The 23846-nt window shown below is 49.8% G+C and overlaps 1 protein-coding gene across 2 annotated transcripts in view; it reads right to left on the reverse strand.

The window, feature by feature from the left end:
• Positions 1 to 12815: 12815 nt before the first annotated feature.
• Positions 12816 to 23846, reverse strand: part of AEBP2 (AE binding protein 2) — a 54237-nt gene continuing 43206 nt past the window's right edge. For both annotated transcript variants that reach the window (XM_077267251.1, XM_077267250.1), the window contains 4 exons: positions 18338 to 18462; positions 17264 to 17331; positions 16806 to 16919; positions 12816 to 14374 (listed from right to left, as the gene is read on the reverse strand). In XM_077267251.1, coding sequence (XP_077123366.1) covers positions 14362 to 14374; positions 16806 to 16919; positions 17264 to 17331; positions 18338 to 18462 — 320 coding nt within the window. In that variant the 3' untranslated portion in view covers positions 12816 to 14361. The remainder of the gene's footprint in view (positions 14375 to 16805; positions 16920 to 17263; positions 17332 to 18337; positions 18463 to 23846) is intronic.

The raw sequence follows: 23846 nt of genomic DNA on the forward strand, positions 1-23846 counted from the left end.
CCTTCCATGACGTCACGGTCACGTGAGCGGTCTCGACCAATCACAGGACAGTGACGTCATTCGGCAAGGTCCTTCACCGCACACCAGCTACAGGAACCAGCCAGCGTGCAGCACAGAGGCGGGAACACTTCGGGGGACATCGAGGGTGAGTATAGGACTATTTTTTATTTTAATTCTTATTTTTTTACCAATTATATGGTGCCCAGTGCGTGGAGGAGAGTCTCCTCTCCTCCACCCTGGGTACCAACCGCACATAATCTGCTTACTTCCCGCATCGTGGGCACAGCCCCGTGCGGGAAGTAAGTCGATCAATGGACCCCTAGGTGTGCGGAATCCCCTGCAATTCCGCATTTTAATGAACATGTTGCTTTTTTTTCCGCGATGCGATTTTTTCGCGGAAAAAAAGGCTACATTTGCACAAGAAATGCGGAATACACTGTAAATAATAGGAGGCATATGTAAGCGTTTTTTTCGCGTTTTTATCACGTTTTTATAGCGAAAAAACGCGAAAAATACTGAACGTGTGCACATGGCCTTACCGTCGCTTCATAGCTAATTTTTCTGGCGTTGTTAAGCCTTTGACGGATTTGACCAAGAAAGGTTCTGATGTGACTAATTGGTCCTCTGCGGCTGTGGAGGCCTTTCGGGAGCTGAAGCGCCGGTTTTCTTCGGCTCCGGTCTTATGTCAGCCAGATGTCTCACTTCCCTTTCAGGTCGAGGTTGATGCTTCTGAGATTGGAGCGGGGGCTGTTTTGTCGCAGAGAAGCCCCGATGGCTCTGTGATGAAGCCATGTGCTTTCTTTTCAAGAAAGTTTTCGCCTGCCGAGCGGAATTATGATGTCGGTAATCGGGAGTTGTTGGCTATGAAGTTGGCATTTGAGGAGTGGCGACATTGGCTCGAGGGAGCTAAACATCGTGTGGTGGTCTTGACTGATCACAAGAATTTGATTTATCTCGAGTCTGCCAAGCGGCTGAATCCCAGACAGGCTCGTTGGTCGTTGTTTTTCTCTTGTTTTGATTTCATGGTCTCGTACCTGCCGGGTTCGAAGAATGTGAAGGCTGATGCTCTTTCTAGGAGTTTTGTGCCTGACTCTCCTGGAGATTCAGAGCCGGCTGGTATCCTTAGAGAAGGGGTGATTTTGTCTGCCATCTCCCCAGATTTGCGACGTGTGCTGCAAGAGTTTCAGGCGGATAGACCTGACCGCTGTCCACCGGAGAGACTGTTTGTCCCGGATAGATGGACCAACAGAGTCATCTCCGAGGTTCATTCTTCGGTGTTGGCGGGCCATCCTGGAATATTTGGTACCAGAGACTTGGTGGCCAGGTCTTTTTGGTGGCCTTCCTTGTCACGGGATGTGCGTTCCTTTGTGCAGTCTTGTGGAATTTGTGCTCGGGCTAAGCCTTGCTGTTCTCGTGCCAGTGGTTTGCTGTTACCTTTGCCTGTCCCGAAGAGGCCTTGGATGAACATTTCCATGGATTTTATTTCAGATCTCCCTGTCTCTCAGAGAATGTCTGTCATCTGGGTGGTGTGTGATCGTTTTTCTAAGATGGTCCATTTGGTGCCCTTGCCTAAGTTGCCTTCCTCCTCCGAGTTGGTTCCACTGTTTTTTCAAAATGTGGTTCGTTTGCACGGGATTCCTGAGAACATTGTTTCTGACAGAGGATCCCAGTTTGTGTCTAGATTTTGGCGGACCTTTTGTGCTAAGTTGGGCATTGAATTGTCTTTTTCGTCGGCCTTCCATCCTCAGACGAATGGCCAAACCGAGCGAACTAATCAGACCTTGGAGACTTATTTAAGATGTTTTGTTTCTGCTGACCAGGACGACTGGGTTACTTTTTTGCCGTTGGCCGAGTTTGCCCTTAATAATCGGGCTAGTTCTGCTACTTTGGTTTCTCCTTTTTTTTGTAATTCGGGGTTTCATCCTCGTTTTTCCTCGGGTCAGGTGGAGCCTTCTGACTGTCCTGGAGTGGATGTTGTGGTGGATAGGTTGCATCAGATTTGGAATCATGTGGTGGACAATTTGAAGTTGTCACAAGAGAAGGCTCAGCTCTTTGCCAACCGCCGTCGCTGTGTGGGTCCCCGACTTCGCGTTGGGGACTTGGTGTGGTTGTCTTCTCGCTTCGTTCCTATGAAGGTCTCCTCTCCTAAGTTCAAGCCTCGGTTTATCGGTCCTTATAAGATTCTGGAAGTCCTTGGCCCTGTGTCATTCCGTCTGGACCTCCCGGCATCATTTGCTATTCATAATGTGTTCCATCGCTCGTTGTTGCGGAGGTATGTGGTACCTGTGGTTCCTCCGGTTGAGCCTCCTGCCCCGGTGCTGTTTGAGGGAGAATTGGAATACGTGGTGGAGAAGATCTTGGATTCTCGTGTTTCTAGACGGAGGCTCCAGTATTTGGTCAAGTGGAAGGGCTATGGTCAGGAGGATAATTCTTGGGTTGTCGCCTCTGATGTTCATGCGGCCGATTTGGTTCGTGCCTTCCATGTGGCTCATCCTGATCGCCCTGGGGGTTTTCATGAGGGTTCGGTGACCCCTCCTTAAGGGGGGGGTACTGTTGTGAACTCTGTTTTCAGGCTCCCTCTTGTGGTCACTGGTGGTATGGTGTGACTTTTGCTTTGGGCTCCCCCTGGTGGCTTTGTTTGTTTTCCTGCTGGTCTCTGGCTATCAGCTGGTTCGTTATCCTCTGGGAGGTTCCTATATAGCTCTGTTTCACTTCCTCTTGTGGCCGGCTGTCGATGTATTCAGTGCTACTCAGATTCCTTCTGACTACCTCGCTCCCAGTCCATCCAGGACAAGCTAAGTTTTGTTTGCTCATTTTTTGATCAGCAGTGTTTATCATGTTTTCTTGTCCAGCTTGCTAAAATGTGATTCCCTCGCTTGCTGGATGCTCTAGTGGACTGAGTTTCTCCCCACACACCATTAGTTGGTGCGTGGGTTCTTGAAATCTCAGGATGGATATTTTGTAAGGGTTTTTTATTGATCGCATAGACCCCTGCTCTATTTTCTGATTTCTAGTACTAGTGGGCCTCTTTTGCTGAATCTGATTTCATCCCTACGTATGTGCCTTCTTCTTACTTCACCGTTAATATTTGTTGGGGGCTTCTATATCTTTGGGGATTATTTCGCTGGAGGCAAGCGAGGTCTTTCTTTCTCTTTAGGGGTAGCTAGTTCCTCAGGCTGGCTCGAGACGTCTAGGAATTATTTAGGCACGTTCACCGGCTACCTTTAGTTGTGTTGGATAGGTTCAGATTTGCGATCAGTCCAGTTACCATCTCCCTAGAGCTTGTCCTTAGTTTATTCACTTGCTGGTCTATTCGTGATCCTCAGCCACTAAGGATCATAACAGTTCTCCTTTGTTATTTTAGCTGTGTGCTTAGGGTAATTGTCTTGTTGGAAGGTGAACCTTCGGCCAAGTCTGAGGTCCAGAGCACTCTGGAAGAGGTTTTCATCCAGGATATCTCTGTACTTGGCCGCATTCATGTTTCCTTCAATGACAACCAGTCGTCCTGTCCCTGCAGCTGAAGAACACCCCCATAGCATGATGCTGCCACCACCATGTTTCACTGTGGGGATTGTATTGGGCAGGCGATGAGCAGTGCCTGGTTTTCTACACACATACCGCTTAGAATTATCACCAATATGGTCTATCTTCATCTCAAAAGACCAGAGAATCTTATTTCTCATAGTCTGGGAGTCATTCATGTGTTTTTTAGCAAACTCTATGCTGCTTTCATATGTCTTGCACTGAGGAGAGGATTCCGTCGGCCACTCTGCTATAAAGGCCTGACTGGTGGAGGGCTGCAGTGATAGTTGGCTTTGTGGAACTTTCTCCCATCTCCTTACTATATCTCTGGAGCTCAGCCACAGTGATCTTGGGGGTCTTCTTCACCTCTCTTACCCAGGCTCTTCACCCACGATTGCTCAGTTTGGATGGACGGCCAGGTCTAGGAAGACTTCTGGTGGTCCCAAACTTCTTCCATTTAAGGATTATGGAGGCCACTGTGCTCTTAAGAACCTTGAGTCCTGCAGAAATTCTGTTGTAACCTTGGCCAGATCTGTGCCTTGCCACAATTCTGTCTCTGAGCTCCTTGGCCAGTTCCTTTGACCTCATGATTCTCCTTTGGTCTGACATGCACTGTGAGCTGTGAGGTCTTATATAGACAGGTGTGCGCCTTTCCAAATCACATCCTATCAGTTTAATTACACACAGCTGGCCTCCAATGAAGTAGAACCATCTCAAGAAGGATCACAAGGAAATGGACAGCAAGGGACTTACATATGAGGGTCTGAGCAAAGGGGCTGAAGACTTATGACCATGGGATATTTCAGATTTTCATTTTCATTAACTTTGCAAAAATTTCTACATTTCTGTTTTTTTTTCAGTCAGAATGGGGTGCAGAGTGCACATTAATGAGATAAAAAAAACTTTTTTGAATTTACCAAATGGCTGCAATGAAACAAAGAGTGAAAAATTTAAAGGGGTCTGAATACTTTCCATACCCACTGAAACAACAGAATAGTGAGTGCAGCTCTGGAGGTGACTGGAGGATAAGACATGATGTATCAGCAGAATAGTGAAGTGACTGCAGCTCTGGAGGTGACTGGAATGTCATACTGTCTGTGGGATAAATAGACAGACAGTTGTTGGACATTGCCTGCTTCTGTTACTTCCTATGAGCTCATGTCTACCATGAATTTGGGGGCTGGGGTCTGGCTCGGGGGTCCTACCTCCCTAGAGTCTCATTGCACAGAGTCTGAGGAGGTGACGAGAAGCAGAAGTCGTTATCTGAGTTCTGGCCGGATGTGAATTCTACAAATTATCTTATAATAACACAAGCGAAAAATGACGTCTGTGAGGATTGATGAAATATCTGTGACTGGGGAGGAAATCCTCCAACAGAACATTCCGAAGCCCCCCGAAATCAGAGAGGATGTCAGCGGGGTCCTCTGATACAAGAGCAGAATATTGACTGCAGCTCTGGGGGTGAATTGAGGATAAGACATGATGTAACAGCAGAATAGTGACCGCAGCTCTGGAGGTGACTGGAGGATAAGACACATGGAGCTGTATACATTGTGTGCTATGAGCTCCCCCTAGTGAAGACTTCAGGTAGAAAGTATAATGTATCTCTGTGGGAGCTGTATACACTGTGTGCTGTGAGCTCCCCCTAGTGAAGACTGCAGGTAGAATGTATAATGTATCTCTGTGGGAGCTGTATACACTGTGTGCTGTGTGCTCCCCCTAGTGGTGACTGCAGGTAGAATGTATAATGTATCTCTATGGGAGCTGTATACACTGTGTGCTGTGTGCTCCCCCTAGTGGTGACTGCAGGTAGAATGTATAATGTATCTCTATGGGAGCTGTATACATTGTGTGTTATGAGCTCCCCCTAGTGAAGACTTCAGGTAGAAAGTATAATGTATCTCTGTGGGAGCTGTATACACTGTGTGCTGTGAGCTCCCCCTAGTGAAGACTGCAGGTAGAATGTATAATGTATCTCTGTGGGAGCTGTATACACTGTGTGCTGTGTGCTCCCCCTAGTGGTGACTGCAGGTAGAATGTATAATATATCTCTATGGGAGCTGTATACACTGTGTGCTGTGAGCTCCCCCTAGTGGTGACTGCAGGTAGAATGTATAATGTATCTCTATGGGAGCTGTATACACTGTGTGCTGTGTGCTCCCCCTAGTGGTGACTGCAGGTGGAATGTATAATGTATCTCTATGGGAGCTGTATACACTGTGTGCTCCCCCTAGTGGTGACTGCAGGTAGAATGTATAATGTATCTCTATGGGAGCTGAATACACTGTGTGCTGTGTGCTCCCCCTAGTGGTGACTGCAGGTAGAATGTAGAATGTATCTCTATGGGAGCTGTATACACTGTGTGCTGTGAGCTCCCCCTAGTGGTGACTGCAGGTAGAAAGTATAATGTATCTCTATGGGAGCTGTATACACTGTGCTGTGAGCTCCTCCTAGTGATGACTGCAGGTAGAATGTATAATGTATCTCTATGGGAGCTGTACAAACTGTGTGCTGTGATCTCCCCCTAGTGGTGACTGCAGGTAGAATGTATAATATATCTCTATGGGAGCTGTATACACTGTGTACTGTGAGCTCCCCCTAGTGGTGGCTGCAGGTAGAATGTATAATGTATCTCTATGGGAGCTGTATACACTGTGTGCTGTGAGCTCCTCCTAGTGATGACTGCAGGTAGAATGTATAATGTATCTCTATGGGAGCTGTATACAGTGTGCTGTGAGCTCCCCCTAATGGTGACTGCAGGTAGAATGTATAATGTATCTCTATGGGAGCTGTATACACTGTGCTGTGAGCTCCCCCTAGTGGTGACTGCAGGTAGAATGTATAATGTATCTCTATGGGAGCTGTATACACTGTGCTGTGAGCTCCTCCTAGTGGTGACTGCAGGTAGAATGTATAATGTATCTCTATGGGAGCTGTATACACTGTGTGCTGTGAGCTCCCCCTAGTGGTGACTGCAGGTAGAATGTATAATGTATCTCTATGGGAGCTGTATACACTGTGTGCTGTGAGCTCCCCCCAGTGGTGACTGCAGGTAGAATGTATAATGTATCTCTATGGGAGCTGTATACACTGTGCTGTGAGCTCCTCCTAGTGATGACTGCAGGTAGAATGTATAATGTATCTCTATGGGAGCTGTACAAACTGTGTGCTGTGAGCTCCCCCTAGTGGTGACTGCAGGTAGAATGTATAATATATCTCTATGGGAGCTGTATACACTGTGTACTGTGAGCTCCCCCTAGTGGTGGCTGCAGGTAGAATGTATAATGTATCTCTATGGGAGCTGTATACACTGTGTGCTGTGAGCTCCCCCTAGTGGTGACTGCAGGTAGAATGTATAATGTATCTCTATGGGAGCTGTATACACTGTGCTGTGAGCTCCTCCTAGTGATGACTGCAGGTAGAATGTATAATGTATCTCTATGGGAGCTGTATACACTGTGTACTGTGAGCTCCCCCTAGTGGTGGCTGCAGGTAGAATGTATAATGTATCTCTATGGGAGCTGTATACACTGTGTGCTGTGAGCTCCCCCTAGTGGTGACTGCAGGTAGAATGTATAATGCATCTCTTTGGAAGCCGCATACACTGTGTGCTGTAATAATAATAATCTTTACTTGTTGGGCCGTGCAAATTTTTCGCACATTGGTTGTCAGGGGGCAGGCAATTTCAGGAAAATCAAGCTGGTCAAATGTTACTGTATTTAATGAGATGATGAACACAGAGGTATTTATATATGTAGATTGGTAATACAATAAATTGATTTGATAAGTAGAGGCTAAAAAAAGTCTTGAGGCTATGGTGCCACCTGCAGGTTATTGTTTTTTTCTGCAGGTTTCTGAAAATAAATGTTTAAACTGTATTAATTGATCAAATCATGGATGTGTGGTTTGTGTCTTTTTTTTGCTGAAGGGGCAAGTTTACCTTTTAAATAGTGTATTATTTGTGTGTGTGGGGTGAAGTAATCACCAAAAAAGCAGTGCATGTTTACAAATATGTTTGTATATGTGACTCACCTGCAGTGAAGTGTGCAATTCTCCAATGTGCCTGAAATAGGCTGGGCAAGGAGTTCGGCAAGCTGGAAAGCCCCCAGGGCAAATGTTAGGATTTCTTTGTGATGTCTGTAAGCAGCTTTGTGGTAGTGTGGTGCCACCAGCAGGTCATTTTTCCTTACTGCAGATTTATGAAAATTAATGTTTAAACTGTATTTTGTGATTACATTGTGGATGTGTGGTTTGTTTGGCTATTTTCTTGCTGAAGGGGCAAGATTACCTTTCAAATGGTATATCATTTGTGAGCGTGGGTGCAGTATGAACGGAGATACAAAGTAACCATCGAAAAAGAGTGTTTCGAAATAATATGTATCCTGTGAGCTCCCCCTAGTGGTGGCTGCAGGTAGAATGTATAATGTATCTCTATGGGAGCGGTATACACTGTGTGCTGTGAGCTCCCCCTAGTGGTGACTGCAGGTATAATGTATCTTTATGGGAGCGGTATACACTGTGTGCTGTTAGCTCCTCCTAGTGGTGACTGCAGGTAAAATGCATGTCTATGGGAGCTGTATACACTGTGTGCTGCGCTCTCCCCCTAGTGGTGACTGCAGGTAGAATGTATAATGTATCTCTATGGGAGCTGTATACACTGTGTGCTGTGCTCTCCCCCTAGTGGTGACTGCAGGTAGAATGTATAATGTATCTCTATGGGAGCTGTATACACTGTGTGCTGTGAGCTCCCCTAGTGGTAAGTGCAGGTAGAATGCATTATTTGTCTCTATGGGAGCTGCATACACTGTTCACTGAGTTCCCCCTAGTGGTGACAGCAGGTAGAATGTATAATGTATCTCTATGGGAGCTGTATACGGTGTGCTGTGAGCTCCCCCTAGTAATTTCTGCAGGTAGAATGTATAATGTATCTCTATGGGAGCTGTATACACTGTGCTGTGAGCTCCACCTAGTGGTGACTGCAGGTAGAATGTATAATGTATCTCTACGGGAGCTGTATACACTGTGTACTGTGAGCTCCCCCTAGTGGTGACTGCAGGTAGAATGTATAATGTATCTCTATGGGAGCTGTATACGGTGTGCTGTGAGCTCCCCTAGTGGTGACTGCAGGTAGAATGTATAATGTATCTCTATGGCAGCTGTATACACTGTGTGCTGTGAGCTCCCCCTAGTGGTGACTGCAGGTAGAATGTATCTATGGGAGCTGTATACACTGTGTGCTGTGAGCTCCCCCCAGTGGTGACTGCAGGTAGAATGTATAATGTATCTCTATGGGAGCTGTATACACTGTGCTGTGAGCTCCTCCTAGTGATGACTGCAGGAAGAATGTATAATGTATCTCTATGGGAGCTGTATACACTGTGTGCTGTGAGCTCCCCCTAGTGGTGACTGCAGGTAGAATGTATAATGTATCTCTATGGGAGCTGTATACACTGTGTGCTGTGAGCTCCCCCTAGTGATGACTGCAGGTAGAATGTATAATGTATCTCTATGGGAGCTGTATACAGTGTGCTGTGAGCTCCCCCTAATGGTGACTGCAGGTAGAATGTATAATATATCTCTATGGGAGCTGTATACACTGTGTGCTGTGAGTTCCCCCTAGTGGTGGCTGCAGGTATAATGTATCTCTATGGGAGCTGTATACACTGTGTGCTGTGAGCTCCTCCTAGTGATGACTGCAGGTAGAATGTATAATGTATCTCTATGGGAGCTGTATACAGTGTGCTGTGAGCTCCCCCTAATGGTGACTGCAGGTAGAATGTATAATGTATCTCTATGGGAGCTGTATACACTGTGTACTGTGAGCTCCCCCTAGTGGTGGCTGCAGGTAGAATGTATAATGTATCTCTATGGGAGCTGTACACACTGTGTGCTGTGAGCTCCCCCTAGTGGTGACTGCAGGTAGAATGTATAATGTATCTCTATGGGAGCTGTATACACTGTGTACTGTGAGCTCCCCCTAGTGGTGGCTGCAGGTAGAATGTATAATGTATCTCTATGGGAGCGGTATACACTGTGTGCTGTGAGCTCCCCCTAGTGGTGACTGCAGGTATAATGTATCTTTATGGGAGCGGTATACACTGTGTGCTGCGCTCTCCCCCTAGTGGTGACTGCAGGTAGAATGTATAATGTATCTCTATGGGAGCTGTATACACTGTGTGCTGTGCTCTCCCCCTAGTGGTGACTGCAGGTAGAATGTATAATGTATCTCTATGGGAGCTGTATACACTGTGTGCTGTGAGCTCCCCTAGTGGTAAGTGCAGGTAGAATGCATTATTTGTCTCTATGGGAGCTGCATACACTGTTCACTGAGTTCCCCCTAGTGGTGACAGCAGGTAGAATGTATAATGTATCTCTATGGGAGCTGTATACGGTGTGCTGTGAGCTCCCCCTAGTAATTTCTGCAGGTAGAATGTATAATGTATCTCTATGGGAGCTGTATACACTGTGCTGTGAGCTCCACCTAGTGGTGACTGCAGGTAGAATGTATAATGTATCTCTACGGGAGCTGTATACACTGTGTACTGTGAGCTCCCCCTAGTGGTGACTGCAGGTAGAATGTATAATGTATCTCTACGGGAGCTGTATACACTGTGTGCTGTGAGTTCCCCCTAGTGGTGGCTGCAGGTATAATGTATCTCTATGGGAGCTGTATACACTGTGTGCTGTGAGCTCCTCCTAGTGATGACTGCAGGTAGAATGTATAATGTATCTCTATGGGAGCTGTATACAGTGTGCTGTGAGCTCCCCCTAATGGTGACTGCAGGTAGAATGTATAATGTATCTCTATGGGAGCTGTATACACTGTGTACTGTGAGCTCCCCCTAGTGGTGGCTGCAGGTAGAATGTATAATGTATCTCTATGGGAGCTGTACACACTGTGTGCTGTGAGCTCCCCCTAGTGGTGACTGCAGGTAGAATGTATAATGTATCTCTATGGGAGCTGTATACACTGTGTGCTGTGAGCTCCCCCTAGTGGTGACTGCAGGTATAATGTATCTCTATGGGAGCTGTATACACTGTGTGCTGTGAGCTCCCCCTAGTGGTGACTGCAGGTATAAAGTATCTCTATGGGAGCTGTATACACTGTGTGCTGTGAGCTCCCCCTAGTGGTGACTGCAGGTAGAATGTATAATGCATCTCTATGGGAGCTGTATACACTGTGTGCTGTGAGCTCCCCCTAGTGGTGACTACAGGTAGAATGTATAATGTATCTCTATGGGAGCTGTATACACTGTGCCGTGAGCTCCCCCTAGTGATAACTGCAGGTAGAATGTATAATGTATCTCTATGGGAGCTGTATACACTGTGTGCTGTGAGCTCCCCCTAGTGGTGACTGCAGGTAGAATGTATAATGCATCTCTTTGGAAGCCGCATACACTGTGTGCTGTAATAATAATAATCTTTACTTGTTGGGCCGTGCAAATTTTTCGCACATTGGTTGTCAGGGGGCAGGCAATTTCAGGAAAATCAAGCTGGTCAAATGTTACTGTATTTAATGAGATGATGAACACAGAGGTATTTATATATGTAGATTGGTAATACAATAAATTGATTTGATAAGTAGAGGCTAAAAAAAGTCTTGAGGCTATGGTGCCACCTGCAGGTTATTGTTTTTTTCTGCAGGTTTCTGAAAATAAATGTTTAAACTGTATTAATTGATCAAATCATGGATGTGTGGTTTGTGTCTTTTTTTGCTGAAGGGGCAAGTTTACCTTTTAAATAGTGTATTATTTGTGTGTGTGGGGTGAAGTAATCACCAAAAAAGCAGTGCATGTTTACAAATATGTTTGTATATGTGACTCACCTGCAGTGAAGTGTGCAATTCTCCAATGTGCCTGAAATAGGCTGGGCAAGGAGTTCGGCAAGCTGGAAAGCCCCCAGGGCAAATGTTAGGATTTCTTTGTGATGTCTGTAAGCAGCTTTGTGGTAGTGTGGTGCCACCAGCAGGTCATTTTTCCTTACTGCAGATTTATGAAAATTAATGTTTAAACTGTATTTTGTGATTACATTGTGGATGTGTGGTTTGTTTGGCTATTTTCTTGCTGAAGGGGCAAGATTACCTTTCAAATGGTATATCATTTGTGAGCGTGGGTGCAGTATGAACGGAGATACAAAGTAACCATCGAAAAAGAGTGTTTCGAAATAATATGTATGCTGTGAGCTCCCCCTAGTGGTGACTGCAGGTATAATGTATCTTTATGAGAGCGGTATACACTGTGTGCTGTGAGCTCCTCCTAGTGGTGACTGCAGGTAAAATGCATGTCTATGGGACCTGTATACACTGTGTGCTGCGCTCTCCCCCTAGTGGTGACTGCAGGTAGAATATATAATGTATCTCTATGGGAGCTGTATACAGTGTGTGCTGTGAGCTCCCCCTAGTGGTGACTGCAGGTATAATGTATCTCTATGGGAGCTGCATACACTGTGTGCTGTGAGCTCCCCCTAGTGGTGACTGCAGGTAGAATGTATAATGTATCTCTATGGAAGCTGTATACACTGTGTGCTGCGCTCTCCCCCTAGTGGTGACTGCAGGTAGAATATATAATGTATCTCTATGGGAGCTGTATACAGTGTGTGCTGTGAGCTCCTCCTAGTGGTGACTGCAGGTAAAATGCATGTCTATGGGAGCTGCATACACTGTGTGCTCCTCCTACTGGTGACTGCAGGTAGAATGTATAATGTATCTTTATGGTAGATGTACACTGTGCTGTGAGCTCCTCCTAGTGGTGACTGCAGGTATAATATATCTCTATGGGAGCTGTATACACTGTGTGCTGTGAGCTCCCCCTAGTGGTGACTACAGGTAGAATGTATAATGTATCTTTATGGGAGCTGTATACACTGTGTGCTGTGAGCTCCTCCTAGTGGTGACTACAGGTAGAATGTATAATGTATCTCTATGGGAGCTGTATACACTGTGCTGTGAGCTCCTCCTAGTGGTGACTGCAGGTAGAATGTAGCTCTATGGGAGCTGTATACAGTGTGTGCTGTGGATTTTCTCTGGTCCTGTATTGGGTGATGAAATCTTCGCTGACACACTGTCACAATTCCCCAGTTGCAGGACTGATGATACATTTTTTGGCCCGGGGGCCATTTACGTTCCTTACATGTTGTTTGGCACAGACGCGGTCTCCTGCTTGGTGGTTTTTGTGTGATCGGTAATTACTGCTCCTCGAGGTTCAGTCTCCATATTGATTTTTGGGTGGTCACCCAGAAGAGAAGGACTGGGCGCCCGTGATCTGCTCGGGTCTCTGCTCCAGACATCGCATTGATTAAAAATTCCAATTTCTGATATTTTATTTAAAAAAATGCACAGAAATAATAAAATATTTTGCGGTCACTCATGATCAATGCCGAGTACAGCGGACAGCAGCCAGGGCGGCCTGCAGGAGCAGTAGTGCTTCTGGCTGCGCCCATTCTATGCACGTCGGCATCACTATGGGGGCTCAGCGGTCACCCCTCCCCCGGTCATTATAGGCAGCAGTCACCATGGGGGAGGGGCTTCTGTGAACTTTGGCTCCTCCCCATCACCTTCATTTCTATTCAAGGTACAAGGGAATTTTCAGAATTCATTGGCGCCGGTGGCGGATCGTCTACATAATTCATTTACGGATACAAGGTGCTTGTCGGAGGCATGAAGGACGTTTCTCACATTATTTACAGGAATCTCAATACTAAAAGCAAATTTCTATCAGTGACTTCATGATACAAAAATATATTACAAATATGCAGTCCATAGATTGCAGGGCGCTGATGGCTGCATCCTCAGAGGCGGGCCACATCAACAGGGCGCAGATGGTGGCATCCTCAGGGGCGGGCCACATCGGCAGGGCGCAGATGGTGGCATACTCAGGGGCGGGCCACATCGACAGGGCGCAGATGGTGGCATACTCAGGGGCGGGCCACATCTTCAGGGCGCAAATGGCGGCATCCTCAGGGGCGGGCCACATCGACAGGGCGCAGATGGTGGCATACTCAGGGGCGGGCCACATCGACAGGGCGCAGATGGTGGCATACTCAGGGGCGGGCCACATCTTCAGGGCGCAAATGGCGGCATCCTCAGGGGCGGGCCACATCGACAGGGCGCAGATGGCGGCATACTCAGGGGCGGGCCACATCGGCAGTGCGCAGATGGCGGCATACTCAGGGGCAGGCCACATCGGCAGGGCGCAGATGGTTGCATCCTCAGAGGTGGGCCACATCGGCATTGCGCAGATTGCGGCATACTCAGCGGCAAGCCACATCGGCAGCATCCTCAGGGGCGGGCCACATCTTCAAGGTGCAAATGGCTGCATCCTCAGGGGCAGGGCGCAGATGGCAGCATCCTCAGGGGCGGGCCACATCAGTAGGGCACAAATGGCGGCATCCTCAGGGGCGGGCTGCATCGGCAGGGTGATGATGACAGCATCCTCAGGGGCGGGCCACATTTGCAGAGCATCGATTTCAGCATCCTCAGGGGCGGGCCACATTGGCAGAGCATCGATTTCAGCATCCTCAGGGGCGGGCCACATCGGCAGAGCATTGATTTCAGCATCCTCAGGGGCGGGTCACATTTCACAGCAGTTTCTAACTTTGGCGCAGGTTATGGTTTCCTATAGATCAATTACCATTGATTACAAGGGGGGCAGTCAAGTGACCGAGTCACAGCTACGGTCTGAGCACGTTGCACTTGGACGTTGCGGCACATATTACGGCAAACAGGACACAGCAGTAGCCATGCATGGGAAGAAGCAGACATCACCCTACGAGACAAGGACAATCACTGGAGAAGGAGGGGTCAGGGCGCAGCACACTCTCTGCCGCAGTCATCTCCTGCTCCTAGGGAACGGCTCTGCAACAAAAGGACACAACGTGTCAGCACACAACTCTCCCAGCATGCAAAGTGCAGACAACATGGCCTCCACTCACAGCACAAACCCCAACCGCTCAGACGGCACTGCTCGACACTAAGCGTCATCACTGGAAATCTCTGCGTGCCGTCAGCGAAAACAAATATTAATACTAAGCTATAAAACTCCTGCACCCCAGTCCTGCGCAGAGCTGAGGAGCCGTTACTGTGTATATGGCAGAAGATAGTACACCATCACAACCGAGAGTCGCCCTCATGGTGCCCGTCCCAGCGGCCTTCGCTCGCCGTCCCTGCACTGCCACAGCAGCCTCGCCGTCCCTGCACTGCCCCAGCAGCCTCCGCTCTGCCCCAGCAGCCTCGCCGTCCCTGCACTGCCCCAGCAGCCTCCGCTCTGCCCCAGCAGCCTCCGCTCTGCCCCAGCAGCCTCGCCGTCCCTGCACTGCCCCAGCAGCCTCCGCTCTGCCCCAGCAGCCTCCGCTCTGCCCCAGCAGCCTCGCCGTCCCTGCACTGCCCCAGCAGCCTCCACTATGCTCCAGCAGCCTCCGCTCTGCCCCAGCAGCCTCGCCGTCCCTGCACTGCCCCAGCAGCCTCCGCTCTGCCCCAGCAGCCTCGCCGTCCCTGCACTGCCCCAGCAGCCTCCGCTCTGCCCCAGCAGCCTCGCCGTCCCTGCACTGCCCCAGCAGCCTCCACTCTGCCCCAGCAGCCTCGCCGTCCCTGCACTGCCCCAGCAGCCTCCGCTCTGCCCCAGCAGCCTCGCCGTCCCTGCACTGCCCCAGCAGCCTCCACTCTGCCCCAGCAGCCTCGCCGTCCCTGCACTGCTCCAGCAGCCTCCGCTCTGCCCCAGCAGCCTCGCCGTCCCTGCACTGCCCCAGCAGCCTCCGCTCTGCCCCAGCAGCCTCGCCGTCCCTGCACTGCCCCAGCAGCCTCCGCTCTGCCCCAGCAGCCTCGCCGTCCCTGCACTGCCCCAGCAGCCTCCACTATGCTCCAGCAGCCTCCGCTCTGCCCCAGCAGCCTCGCCGTCCCTGCACTGCCCCAGCAGCCTCCGCTCTGCCCCAGCAGCCTCGCCGTCCCTGCACTGCCCCAGCAGCCTCCGCTCTGCCCCAGCAGCCTCGCCGTCCCTGCACTGCCCCAGCAGCCTCCACTCTGCCCCAGCAGCCTCGCCGTCCCTGCACTGCCCCAGCAGCCTCCGCTCTGCCCCAGCAGCCTCGCCGTCCCTGCACTGCCCCAGCAGCCTCCACTCTGCCCCAGCAGCCTCGCCGTCCCTGCACTGCTCCAGCAGCCTCCGCTCTGCCCCAGCAGCCTCGCCGTCCCTGCACTGCCCCAGCAGCCTCCGCTCTGCCCCAGCAGCCTCGCCGTCCCTGCACTGCCCCAGCAGCCTCCGCTCTGCCCCAGCAGCCTCGCCGTCCCTGCACTGCCCCAGCAGCCTCCACTCTGCCCCAGCAGCCTCGCCGTCCCTGCACTGCCCCAGCAGCCTCCGCTCTGCCCCAGCAGCCTCGCCGTCCCTGCACTGCCCCAGCAGCCTCCGCTCTGCCCCACTGATTAGTCACATGACAAGAATGCATCATAATACATGTCATACAAACCAGGAGATCAGAAGTGATCCCCGGGGATCCGCTGGGAATAAGAATCTGTGCATCAATGAGAAGACGATCACATGGGAAATTCCTTGTACTGGACGGCGCCCCCTCCACGCGGTGATGCCGGCTGGGGCCCCCTCCACGCAATGATGCCGGCCGGGGCCCCCTCCACGCAATGATGCCGGCCGGGACCCCCTCCACGCAATGATGCCGGCCGGGACCCCCTCCACGCGGTGATGCCGGCTGGGGCCCCCTCCACGCGGTGATGCCGGCTGGGGCCCCCTCCACGCAATGATGCCGGCCACGGCCCCCTCCACGCAATGATGCCGGCCGGGACCCCCTCCACGCAATGATGCCGGCCGGGACCCCCTCCACGCAATGATGCCGGCCGGGACCCCCTCCACGCAATGATGCCGGCCGGGACCCCCTCCACGCGGTGATGCCGGCCGGGACCCCCTCCACGCGGTGATGCCGGCTGGGGCCCCCTCCACGCGGTGATGCCGGCTGGGGCCCCCTCCACGCAATGATGCCGGCCACGGCCCCCTCCACGCAATGATGCCGGCCGGGACCCCCTCCACGCAATGATGCCGGCCGGGACCCCCTCCACGCAATGATGCCGGCCGGGACCCCCTCCACGCAATGATGCCGGCCGGGACCCCCTCCACGGGGTGGTAGCAATGGCCACAGGGAATCATTGAGCCATAAAGAATCTCTCTTTTTTTGTGAAGCTGAAACGTTGTCACTTTTCTCTACCAATAAAGGGTCTGGGCCCCGGGGGTCCTGGACTTCTGCAAACACGATAAATCGAGTGAGAGGAGAGCGGCCCCCAAGATTACCTGTAGATGTTGGGGTCCAGTAGCAGGGCCGTGTCTTTAGGGAGCTTGGACAGATGAACGACCTTTGTCTTCAGCTGGTGCCGGTCGCCCTCATTCACCCAGACATCAGGAAGACTGCGGGGAGAAGGGGCACGTGAGGGGTACGCCAACGGGAGACTATGCCCCCCAACACCGGCAGACTCCAGACCAGCCCCTACCCTCCCAACCTTGGTACCAGTCTCCACACTCCCAGCCCCTCCCCCCGGTGCCAGCCTCCACACTACCCAGCCCCTCCCCCACCCAGCCTCACCCGGTGCCAGCCTTTACACTCCCAGCCTCCACACCCCCAGCCCCTCCCCCCGGTGCCAGCCTCCACACCCCCAGCCCCTCCCCCCGGTTCCAGCCTCCACACTCCCAGACCCTACCCCACCCCCGGTGCCAGCCTCCACACTCCCAGCCCGTTTCCTCAGGGGTCTTACATGTCCTCTGGAGTCCAGTGCAGCAGAAACTTTATCTTCCCAGAATCCTCCTTTCTCTTCGCAATCACCTACAAATAATACAGTAATTGGTTACGGAGATATCACTCCATACACTAAAGCCACGGCAGGACGAGGCGACGGCGGGATGAGGGTGGGGCGACGGCTGTATAAGGCGGGACGAGGGTGGGGCGACGGCTGTACAAGGCGGGACGAGGGTGGGGCGACGGCTGTACAAGGCGGGACGAGGGTGGGGCGACGGCTGTACAAGGTGGGACGAGGGTGGGGCGACGGCTGTACAAGGTGGGACGAGGGTGGGGCGACGGCTGTATAAGGCGGGATGAGGGTGGGGCGACGGCTGTACAAGGTGGGACGAGGGTGGGGAGACGGCTGTATAAGGCGGGACGAGGGTGGGGAGACGGCTGTATAAGGCAGGACGAGGGTGGGGCGACGGCTGTATAAGGCGGGATGAGGGTGGGGCGACGGCTGTATAAGGCAGGATGAGGGTGGGGAGACGGCTGTATAAGGCGGGACGAGGGTGGGGAGACGGCTGTATAAGGCAGGACGAGGGTGGGGAGACGGCTGTATAAGGCAGGATGAGGGTGGGGAGACGGCTGTATAAGGCGGGATGAGGGTGGGGAGACGGCTGTATAAGGCGGGACGAGGGTGGGGCGACGGCTGTATAAGGCAGGATGAGGGTGGGGAGACAGCTGTATAAGGCGGGATGAGGGTGGGGAGACGGCTGTATAAGGCAGGATGAGGGTGGGGAGACGGCTGTATAAGGCAGGATGAGGGTGGGGAGACGGCTGTATAAGGCAGGATGAGGGTGGGGAGACGGCTGTATAAGGCAGGATGAGGGTGGGGAGACGGCTGTATAAGGCAGGACGAGGGTGGGGAGACGGCTGTATAAGGCAGGATGAGGGTGGGGAGACGGCTGTATAAGGCGGGACGAGGGTGGGGAGACGGCTCTATGGTGGACGAGGAGCACATGGGTTATGGCAGCAGTATGGAGGGGGAGCACGGGAGCAGTTTAGAGGTTTCGCTAGAGTCCTGCGGCCGCCGTGAGGCCACACTCACCGTGCTGTGGAATACCACACTGTGGCCGTTTCCCAACGACTCGATTTGAGCAGAGAGATTGAAGCAGATGGCGCGATGGCGGATGGCGTCCAGAGTCTGCGCATCGAAGAAGTCGTGTGGCCGGGCTGTGGTGCAAAATACTGAGCATGAATATGTGCGGAGAGGAAAAAGCTGCTGCAGCACCTCTTGTGCCAGGGCCTAAGAAAAGTCACAGCAGCAGCCAATTATAGCACCCTACAAACTCCGGTGACTGACATCCAAACTACTGACGCCGTTCCCACCAGGGACACCTCCAAGAGTGCGGACATGTTCCTGGAGGGGCTTCAGCTCTCAAAGAAAAGCGTGAAACTGGAGCGCAGCGTCACCATTTGCAGAGTGCAGCGTCACCATCCGCAGAGCGCAGCGTCACCATCCGCAGAGCGCAGCGTCACCACCATCCACAGAGCGCAGCGTCACCATCCGCAGAGCGCAGCGTCACCATCAGCAGAGTGCAGCATCACCATCCGCAGAGCGCAGCGTCACCACCATCCACAGAGCGCAGCATCACCATCCGCAGAGCGCAGCGTCACCACCATCCATAGAGCGCAGCGTCACCACCATTCGCAGAGCGCAGTGTCACCATCCGAGCAGCGCGCACAGGGTGTGAGATGTGGCAGAAGGACATAGGGAGACCCTAATCAAAACTGATGCCAGAACCCTAGTATCTGATAGAGGGACGGGTCAACAACGAACATAAAATCTAAACAAACTAACAGATCTCACCCATCTGATGACATCATCCATTTACTAATTATTACACAACAAAAATCTACACAGGTCGCAAAAAACAAAACAAAACACAAGACGGTCACATGCTGTATTATACTCCAGAGCTGCGCTCACTGTTCTGCTGGTGCAGTCACTGTGTACATACATTACATTACAGATCCTGAGTTACCTCCTGTATTATACCCCAGAGCTGCACTCACTATTCTGCTGGTGCAGTCACTGTGTACATACATTACATTACTGATCCTGAGTTACATCCTGTATTATACCCCAGAGCTGCACTCACTATTCTGCTGGTGCAGTCACTGTGTACATACATTACTGATCCTGAGTTACATCCTGTATTATACCCCAGAGCTGCACTCACTATTCTGCTGGTGCAGTCACTGTGTACATACATTACATTACTGATCCTGAGTTACATCCTGTATTATACCCCAGAGCTGCACTCACTATTCTGCTGGTGCAGTCACTGTGTACATACATTACATTACTGATCCTGAGTTATATCCTGTATTATAGTCCAGAGCTGGGCTCACTATTCTGCTGGTGCAGTCACTGTGTACATACATTACATTACTGATCCTGAGTTATATCCTGTATTATAGTCCAGAGCTGGGCTCACTATTCTGCTGGTGCAGTCACTGTGTACATACATTACATTACTGATCCTGAGTTACATCCTGTATTATACTCCAGAGCAGCACTCACTATTCTGCTGGTGCAGTCACTGTGTACATACATTACATTACTGATCCTGAGTTATATCCTGTATTATACCCCAGAGCTGCACTCACTATTCTGCTGTTGCAGTCACTGTGTACATACATTACATTACTGATCCTGAGTTACATCCTGTATTATACTCCAGAGCTGCACTCACTATTCTGCTGGTGCAGTCACTGTGTACATACATTACATTACTGATCCTGAGTTACATCCTGTATTATACCCCAGAGCTGCACTCACTATTCTGCTGGTGCAGTCACTGTGTACATACATTACATTACTGAGCCTGATTTACATCCTGTATTATACCCCAGAGCTGCACTCACTATTCTGCTGGTGGAGTCACTGTGTACATACATTACTGATCCTGAGTTACATCCTGTATTATACTCCAGAGCTGCACTCACTATTCTGCTGGTGCAGTCACTGTGTACATACATTACATTACTGATCCTGAGTTACATCCTGTATTATCCCCCAGAGCTGCACTCACTATTCTGCTGGTGGAGTCACTGTGTACATACATTACTGATCCTGAGTTACACCCTGTATTATACTCCAGAGCTGCACTCACTATTCTGCTGGAGCAGTCACTGTGTACATACATTACATTACAGATCCTGAGTTACCTCCTGTATTATACCCCAGAGCTGCACTCACTATTCTGCTGGTGCAGTCACTGTGTACATACATTACATTACTGATCCTGAGTTACATCCTGTATTATACCCCAGAGCTGCACTCACTATTCTGCTGGTGCAGTCACTGTGTACATACATTACTGATCCTGAGTTACATCCTGTATTATACCCCAGAGCTGCACTCACTATTCTGCTGGTGCAGTCACTGTGTACATACATTACATTACTGATCCTGAGTTACATCCTGTATTATACCCCAGAGCTGCACTCACTATTCTGCTGGTGCAGTCACTGTGTACATACATTACATTACTGATCCTGAGTTATATCCTGTATTATAGTCCAGAGCTGGGCTCACTATTCTGCTGGTGCAGTCACTGTGTACATACATTACATTACTGATCCTGAGTTACATCCTGTATTATACTCCAGAGCAGCACTCACTATTCTGCTGGTGCAGTCACTGTGTACATACATTACATTACTGATCCTGAGTTATATCCTGTATTATACCCCAGAGCTGCACTCACTATTCTGCTGTTGCAGTCACTGTGTACATACATTACATTACTGATCCTGAGTTACATCCTGTATTATACCCCAGAGCTGCACTCACTATTCTGCTGGTGCAGTCACTGTGTACATACATTACTGATCCTGAGTTACATCCTGTATTATACCCCAGAGCTGCACTCACTATTCTGCTGGTGCAGTCACTGTGTACATACATTACATTACTGATCCTGAGTTACATCCTGTATTATACCCCAGAGCTGCACTCACTATTCTGCTGGTGCAGTCACTGTGTACATACATTACATTACTGATCCTGAGTTATATCCTGTATTATAGTCCAGAGCTGGGCTCACTATTCTGCTGGTGCAGTCACTGTGTACATACATTACATTACTGATCCTGAGTTACATCCTGTATTATACTCCAGAGCAGCACTCACTATTCTGCTGGTGCAGTCACTGTGTACATACATTACATTACTGATCCTGAGTTATATCCTGTATTATACCCCAGAGCTGCACTCACTATTCTGCTGTTGCAGTCACTGTGTACATACATTACATTACTGATCCTGAGTTACATCCTGTATTATACTCCAGAGCTGCACTCACTATTCTGCTGGTGCAGTCACTGTGTACATACATTACATTACTGAGCCTGATTTACATCCTGTATTATACCCCAGAGCTGCACTCACTATTCTGCTGGTGCAGTCACTGTGTACATACATTACTGATCCTGAGTTACATCCTGTATTATACTCCAGAGCTGCACTCACTATTCTGCTGGTGCAGTCACTGTGTACATACATTACATTACTGATCCTGAGTTACATCCTGTATTATCCCCCAGAGCTGCACTCACTATTCTGCTGGTGGAGTCACTGTGTACATACATTACTGATCCTGAGTTACACCCTGTATTATACTCCAGAGCTGCACTCACTATTCTGCTGGAGCAGTCACTGTGTACATACATTACATTACTGATCCTGAGTTACATCCTGTATTATCCCCCAGAGCTGCACTCACTATTCTGCTGGTGCAGTCACTGTGTACATACATTACATTACTGATCCTGAGTTACATCCTGTATTATACTCCAGAGCTGCACTCACTATTCTGCTGGTGCAGTCACTGTGTACATACATTACATTACTGATCCTGAGTTACATCCTGTATTATCCCCCAGAGCTGCACTCACTATTCTGCTGGTGCAGTCACTGTGTACATACATTACATTACTGATCCTGAGTTACATCCTGTATTATACTCCAGAGCTGCACTCACTATTCTGCTGGTGCAGTCACTGTGTACATACATTACATTACTGATCCGGAGTTACATCCTGTATTATACCCCAGAGCTGCACTCACTATTCTGCTGGTGCAGTCACTGTGTACATACATTACATTACTGATCCTGAGTTACATCCTGTATTATACTCCAGAGCTGCACTCACTATTCTGCTGGTGCAGTCACTGTGTACATACATTACATTACTGATCCTGAGTTACATCCTGTATTATCCCCCAGAGCTGCACTCACTATTCTGCTGGTGCAGTCACTGTGTACATACATTACATTACTGATCCTGAGTTACATCCTGTATTATCCCCCAGAGCTGCACTCACTATTCTGCTGGTGCAGTCACTGTGTACATACATTACATTACTGATTCTGAGTTACATCCTGTATTATACCCCAGAGCTGCACTCACTATTCTGCTGGTGCAGTCACTGTGTACATACATTACATTACTGATTCTGAGTTACATCCTGTATTATACCCCAGAGCTGCACTCACTATTCTGCTGGTGCAGTCACTGTGTACATACATTACATTACTGATCCTGAGTTACATCCTGTATTATACTCCAGAGCTGCGCTCACTATTCTGCTGGTGCAGTCACTGTGTACATACATTACATTACTGATCCTGAGTTACATCCTGTATTATACTCCAGAGCTGCACTCACTATTCTGCTGGTGCAGTCACTGTGTACATACATTACATTACTGATCCTGAGTTACATCCTGTATTATACTCCAGAGCTGCACTCACTATTCTGCTGGTGCAGTCACTGTGTACATACATTACATTACTGATCCTGAGTTACCTCCTGTATTGTACTCCAGAGCTGCACTCACTATTCTGCTGGTGCAGTCACTGTGTACATACATTACATTACTGATCCTGAGTTACATCCTGTATTATACTCCAGAGCTGCACTCACTATTCTGCTGGTGCAGTCACTGTGTACATACATTACATTACTGATCCTGAGTTACATCCTGTATTATACTCCAGAGCTGCACTCACTATTCTGCTGGTGCAGTCACTGTGTACATACATTACATTACTGATCCTGAGTTACATCCTGTATTATACTCCACAGCTGCACTCACTATTCTGCTGGTGCAGTCACTGTGTACATACATTACATTACTGATCCTGAGTTACCTCCTGTATTATACTCCAGAGCTGCGCTCACTATTCTGCTGGTGCAGTCACTGTGTACATACATTACATTACTGATCCTGAGTTACATCCTGTATTATACTCCAGAGCTGCGCTCACTATTCTGCTGGTGCAGTCACTGTGTACATACATTACATTACTGATCCTGAGTTACATTCTGTATTATACCCCAGAGCTGTGCTCACTATTCTGCTGGTGCAGTCACTGTGTACATACATTACATTACTGATCCTGAGTTATATCCTGTATTATACCCCAGAGCTGCACTCACTATTCTGCTGGTGCAGTCACTATGTACGTACATTCCATTACTGATCCTGAGTTACCTCCTGTATTATCCCCCAGAGCTGCACTCACTATTCTGCTGGTGCAGTC

Source organism: Ranitomeya variabilis, chromosome 5 (assembly GCF_051348905.1).
Source record: "Ranitomeya variabilis isolate aRanVar5 chromosome 5, aRanVar5.hap1, whole genome shotgun sequence".
Lineage (NCBI taxonomy): Eukaryota > Metazoa > Chordata > Amphibia > Anura > Dendrobatidae > Ranitomeya > Ranitomeya variabilis.